This window comes from Symsagittifera roscoffensis, chromosome 6 (genome assembly GCF_963678635.1).
Source record: "Symsagittifera roscoffensis chromosome 6, txSymRosc1.1, whole genome shotgun sequence".
Taxonomy (NCBI): Eukaryota; Metazoa; Xenacoelomorpha; order Acoela; family Convolutidae; genus Symsagittifera; species Symsagittifera roscoffensis.
The window spans coordinates 45,182,761-45,189,685 of record NC_087067.1 but is presented as its reverse complement, the minus strand read 5'-3'; the positions used below and the strand labels follow the sequence as shown (position 1 = coordinate 45,189,685).

General features: G+C 36.4%; 1 protein-coding gene across 1 annotated transcript in view; it reads left to right on the top strand.

Moving 5' to 3' along the window:
* Positions 1-3,374: 3,374 nt before the first annotated feature.
* The window catches only part of LOC134847998 (ectin-like), a 31,101-nt gene continuing 27,550 nt past the window's right edge, over positions 3,375-6,925 (top strand). Inside the window, exons 1-3 of the mRNA XM_063865328.1 lie at positions 3,375-3,556; positions 4,092-4,293; positions 4,829-5,052. Coding sequence (XP_063721398.1) covers positions 3,454-3,556; positions 4,092-4,293; positions 4,829-5,052 — 529 coding nt within the window. The 5' untranslated portion in view covers positions 3,375-3,453. The remainder of the gene's footprint in view (positions 3,557-4,091; positions 4,294-4,828; positions 5,053-6,925) is intronic.

The window sequence follows — 6,925 nt, the reverse complement described above, 5'->3', positions numbered from 1 at the left end:
CCCTAACAGCGAACAACCTAGAGAACAACCTTATGAGTGTCCAATAAGCATAATACCCGCCGGCAGAACACCTAGTACAGAGGAACAGAAAACGGTGACCCAGGGAGGGGACAACGACAATTCGGAGCATCAAAACGGACAAGATGAGTGTAATCCAACGGACAACAACTCGGTTACAGACTTCCCAGTCTACGAGATTAACGACTCATCCGACGAGTGCACTGTACTTACCGATCCTACTACTAAATCCGGTAAAATTACCCCTACCATCCGTCGTTCTGGTAGAAATGTAGGCCCACCAAAATTTTATGGCAAACGTTATTTTATTGACGCAGTAGATAACATACAAGAAACATCCGGTTCGGCGACCGATCCAATCGTGATTGAAATTGAAGAACCACATACGTCAGACAATAAGACGACTCCGGTGGAGCTAATCGTTCTTGACTCAAGTTCATCATCTTCGAACCAAATATCAACCTCATCAACGGACGAATCACTAAGGATGGAACTGGAAAATTTTGGGGATCATTCTGATCTAGATAGTGAACTTTTCAACAAGGAACTCGAAAACTTTTTAAACGATTATAAATCTTTGTAAACAATTTGTTATACATATCCCAGTCACTTGTCATTTCAAAGAGCTCATACTACCCTATAATCGGTGCTAACCTCAGAGATCAAAACGTTCTTCAGTAATTTCGGATACGCTGCCAAAAGGATAAGCGATCCTTTGGATAAACCGTCAGTAAAAGGAAAACAAAAGAAATTGGTGCTCTAAATTTCCCTAATTCGACCTGCTTTTAGTTGGTATAACTCAAACCAGTTATTTCCACCCATAAAACTTGGTGATAATTTTTTTTTTCATCTCGAATTCTTTAAACCCAGCTCATATCCGTCGGAATCCGGATAATTAATTCACAATTCTAGTTTTGAATTTAATCATATAGTGGCGCTTCTGTTTAATGTCATCTCCTTATTTATGGCGCTTGATTTCCTCTCTTTCCTAGTCTTTAAAGGAAAAACTTACGGCAATCTGGCAGTTGGTGTATCTAAAAGCATTACTTCACACACAAAACTCGACGACATCTACTCCATACTTCAATTTTTTTTCAAAATTCATCTCATATCCGTCGGAATCCGGATAATTAATTCTCAGTTAGTTTTCGAATTCAACCACTTAGTGGCGCTCCAGTTAATGTCAATTCCTTATTACAGCGCTTAATTTCTTTCTTTCCTAGTCCTAAAGGGGGAGAAAGGAGTCAGACTTAGTTAGTTATGGTGCTTATTTTACTCGTAATTTAAAAAATTTTTCCTGCTTAGGGGAATGTTGTGATTTACATCATGTTTTGCAATTACTGCAAAACATATTAGTTTATTTAACTGGTCACTTTATTATGACCTTCATTGGTCATTCTCTCCGGCGGAGAGAATGATCTCTCATTGTTTTAATGTTTTAACTTACCGACTAATTCATCTTAATTCCATATTCTTTTTATAGTTTTAACTTAGAATTAGCTACAACAAAGTAACATTTTATCAGGCGCAATTTTTTTTTGGCAAAACAAGGTCCTTGTAATATTTTCCGATAGTTCGGAAAATCAAATTGATCGACCACAAAAGTATCCGCAAAAGTTTCAAATTTTTTCGAAAAACCGCCCCCATTGCTCTAAAAAAAGTTCTGTGCACGCCACTGGGCAATTTAAAACTTTTTTGCAATTTCACTTCATCAATTTGATGTTACCATTCTGACCGCGCTGTCGACTATTTCCCTATCCTCCTGATATCGTTCTCATCGATTCCATCTTAATTTGTACCGCTGATGCAAAGTTCCCGGGTTTTGTCGTTAGCCCTCCAAGAACAACCGAAACTGTTCTATGGTCTCTTTTTGTCACTGTTTCCGCAATCGTAGCTGGTAATAGTCCCAAATAAACTCTAAACATAGATTTACTCAATTTCTAAATCCCAAATAGACTCTAAACGTAGATTTACTTAATTTCTAAATCCCAAATAAACTCTAAACATAGATCTACTCAATTTATAAACTATGTTCTATGCAAAGTTTCAGCATAAACACGAATTTCTGAACTAAGTTTTGAAAAAACTCGAAAACTTTCAGTTATACTTGTTCCATTTTATAAACAACACATTTAAAAAATTATACCATACCGTGGAGCCTCCTCAGTCTGAACATGCTGACTTATGCAACCACAATCAAGACTGGTTTTCGGCCCCCACAGTCTGTTTGGGTTTTTTCGTCTCCATGGTCCAAAGAGTATTTCGCCCTTTGTCTGAGTTCCGAGGGTCAAACAAGCTTTCTTCAACTGCATGATTCAGTTTTCACGGTCTGAAAGTACCAAGTTTTTGTCCCGATGACCAGAAAATACCAAACTTTTCTAGCGATCTCGAAACGGTGGTCTGTACGACGGCAGAGATTTATTGGCATTCAACCCTTTCAAATATAACTAATTTAAGTGTTCCAGGAAATCAAAGCGGCGCATTATGATTGCGAGGACATGATTTAGGCAAAGGTTTCGAAAAATACTGCGTCGTCTAAATTACAAGCCAATATTATCGAGTCAATATTGTCGCCATCAAAAAAATGCCAGTCATACAATTTCCATATATGGAAACTGTATGGTTAACATTTTCTCCATACACATGTATGGAATTGTATGATAATGATTTTTGTTGTATGGAATTGTATGATAAGCATTTTCGGTGTATGGAGGTCAACCCGGGGTGCTAATTAGTGTCATATTTAACAGTCCCAAAGAGATATCGTCTCCATTTTCGGTCACCTAAATCGTATAATTGGTTCATTCTGCTAAATTTCGCATTTCTTCAACTACATGAGCTATAGAATAGCTGGGATGTTTTGTCAATTATTTATTTCGTTTCATGCACGATCGCGTTTTGGGTTCTATTATTCAAGATTTGTTCGAATCTCTATCTGATAGACAAGTTTTTGCTCTGTTTATCATTTTTATTGTAAATTTAAAAAGCGCGAGCGACAACCCACTTTACGATGCTCCAGAATATGTATGGCATGGCACAAAATATAATCGTCGAATGTGATGTTTTTTTAATTTAGTTTTGACTTTCGAAATTTTTTTCCAGATCTTGAAACCAGGCCATACTGGAAACTTACTAAGGACTCAATTTAATTTTGACATCAAAGAATGTTCGGCAGTAAAATTGACAAAAAGGGCCCTTTAGCACCGGTTGAAACACTTTTTTTTTAAATTGATGTATTTCTCATATCATAGTTAGTGTCAAGTGCCATAGTCAAAAGTTTTTGACAGTTATGAAGAGGTGCTTCTTTCAAAAAACAGCAGGATATACATTATAAATAACACAACCGCCTCTCCTTTTTAGTAAAATTTTGGTTCCCTCTAAAAAAATTGTTGATAAAAAAGTGTTAACAAGTATCGTTTCAAAGAATAGGGAGAGATGTTTTTCTTTCTACTCGCAGTTACACTAGCAAGTGTAGCAGCTGTGTATGACAATAATAATGCCATTTGTCAGGAATGGAAAAAAGCTTACACACCGCCAGGTAATCATTAAATTTTTCCCCGAACAACTTCTTTTTCCCTGATTTGTTTTTCTTTTCACTCCCTAATTTAGCTTTTAACAAAAAAAGGGTTCGATAGAGAGGTAGCCTAGCCGAAAAGGTCAATAAAATCAATTTGCATCTGTGAAAATAGGTCAAAACTCGAAAGTCAATTCTCGATACACCAAATTAGGACGTTAAATTGGGGTATTAATTTTATTGATGATTGCTACGAAACATCCTTATCAGTAACAAAGTACATGCTGACACTTGATCCATACTATCTTGAATTAGTTTTTAGCAGACATCAATCAATCGGTGTTTTCAAGTTCGGTTTTCATAAAAATGGTTAATCCCAAGACATTCTGTTAAGCTGGTATCCAATATCAGAACTGCAAGTGCTTTGCGCGAAAATCATCAGTCAGCTCATCTAAAATGACGGGTCATCTTTCGGCCATCATTACAATAAATTTAAGTGGGAGAGAATCCATGTGGGTTCAGGCTGATGTTTTTGGCTAATGTCCTGACTGTTTTCCAGAACCCACCAATGCATGTGTGGCGCCTGGATCCAAAGGCAAGTGTGAGCAGTGCATGAAAGATTCTGACTGCGAGAGTGGTCGTTACTGCAATGGTGCATGGAAGAAGTGCATCAAAAGCGGTGACTCATGCTATGGCCCTTATGCTGGATGTTCGCAGAGATGCTCGGATCAGGAAAACCCAACGCTCTGTCCCTCATGCAGGTATGTATATAAATGTATTTAACACTCAATATCAGCTCCTTTCCCAATTTCCACATCCCCCTAGTAAAATTGCAATATAAAATTGTTCATAAGGAAATTTGGATGACAGAGTTTTTGCGAAATGTTGACCAACAAATTGCGCTTTTTCGGCGCCCCCCCCCCCCTTTCAACATTAGTATGTATTGACGCCAAAGGCGCTTTTTCAAAAAAAAAAAATTAAAGTCGGTGAGACAAAAATGAACGTTTCAAAATAGTACCAAAGGGGCACCTTTTGTGTCGTCAGGGAGTCAAATCTCTGGGGGGTAAGCTCTTTTTCATGTTAAAATATTTTAAAGACTCAGCTCTTTTCCACTATCTCCGATTGGTTTAAATTAGGTTTGACCATCCAATTTTTTGCTTATTTTTGTGATAAAACCGCTGGTTTTTATTGCTTTCTTTCAAAAGTACGTACTTAAATTCTCTGATACACAAGTTACTTTAAAAAAATCTGTACAAAGATATTAATTATCAATTTATGTCGTTACCTGTTTTTCAGTCATGCTGATTTTCCCAATAACTGGGTCTCATGCAACAACGACCCGAACACTTTCCAGTACTACGGGTGGGATATGGATGTTCCCGCCATAGTCTACTCTAGAGAAGAGACATCATCAGGAGCCCTGGCCGAGACTGATGATTTTTCCCAGGGTGCCATCTGCAATCATAACCGACTTAGAGCAGCGGGAGGGTTGGCGCCTCTGACTTGGGACCCGTGTTTGGGTTAGTAATTTTTAATGTTCAACAGCCGCTTGTCTAACGCAGACGCGGAGGTTAATGACTTGAGTTTAAAATAATCTTGATACTGTTCTCAATGGAAACCAAATAGCATGTTCATAATTAGCATGGCACGGCAACTCGCAACAAGTTTGTGTGAGTTGTTTTTTATTTGAAATTGTCGCGTTATGTCCAAGTGTTACATTTTAAATCATTTAAATAGGCTATTTTTGTGCAAGGAATAGGAGCTTTGTTCTAACTAAACTAGGCTTAAAATGAACAAGACAGCTCGTATCAGGGCGAAGCCCTGAATGTTCCGACTGCCTTTTAAGGTTTATGGAGCAGCAGTAATAACATTAAAAAATTAAATGAAATAAAATAAAACGAAAATTTTATAAAATAATGAATTAAAATAAAAAAAATAACACAGGTTTTAAATTGAATTCTATTTCTGGCTTTCTTATTGTTCCGACTTTCGATACGAAAGTAACGGAATATTTGTGCTCGGGGTGGGTTTTTTTTTCTTCAGACAAATTTCGACTTTTTAACTAGCCATTTTTGACGGAATTTTTTTTATATCATTCGAAAGGTATTGTTGTCATGAGCTCAAATTTGATAAGATATTTTACCTGTGATCATTTTTCGTAAAGTTATAGGGGTTTAAAGATTGCCATTTTGGCCAATTTGGGACAGTTAACGCGCGACATATTTAGCGCCATTAACGCGTAAGCGGAGAGTTAATCCGTCTTAGAAATCGTTCCAAATTGGTTGAAAGAAGCTTATTTGCCATAATTGGTTTGTTACAAGGAGCGAAATCTATATTTTGGTACTTTATATGGCGTGTGGGGGGATGATTTTCATAAAAAATTTCAAATTTTAGAAAAAAAAAATTTCATTTTGTTCTATTACATTTAATTTTTTAATGTTATTACTGCTCCAAAAACCTTAAAAAGCAGTCGGAACATTCCGGACCCTGATACGAGCAGTGTTGTTTAAATTTGAAATTTTTTATGAAAATCATCCCCCCACACGCCATCCATATAAAGTACAAAAGAATAGATTTCGCTCCTAGTAACAAATCAATTATGGCAAATAAGCTTCGTTCAACCAATTTGGAACGATTTATAAGACGGATTAAATCTCCGCTTACTCGTTAATAGCGCTAAATATATCGCGCATTAATTGTCCCAAATTGGCCAAAATGGCAATCTTTAAACCCCTATAACTTTACGAAAAATGATCACAGGTGAAATATCTTTTCAAATTTGAGCTCATGACAACAATACCTTTCGAATGATATAAAAAATTCCGTCAAAAATGGCTAGTTAAAAAGTCGAAATTTGTCTGAAGAAAAAAAAAACCCACCCCGAGCACAAATATTCCGTTACTTTCGTATCGAAAGTCGGAACAATAAGAAAGCCAAGAATAGAATTCAATTTAAAACCTGTGTTATTTTTAACTAAATATAATAACGCTGGACTGGCTCACTTTGAAAGAGTCCACTAAAAGTAAATTGAGGTCAGACAGGACCGATTAAAATTTAAAAAAGTAATGAAGTACGACAAAAACAACACTTCGCTTAACTTGGAAAAAGTAAATAGTACATTTATAAATTGCACAAAGGAGAACAGTTCGATAGAAAATTAAATTATCTAATGTAAATCAGTACAACCGATCTAATGAAATTCTAAAGTAAGTAAAATCACCAAAATTTCAAAGCAAAAATAGGAGGTATCGACTGAAACTAAATTTTCCGACAAAACTGGCGGATTTTTAAAAATGAATTACTTGAAGCTAAATGGGATCGTCAGTTTGACTCAAATCACGTATCGGTGGCGTAAACAGCTTGATAAAAAACTGCTCTGAATCGCCGGCTTCA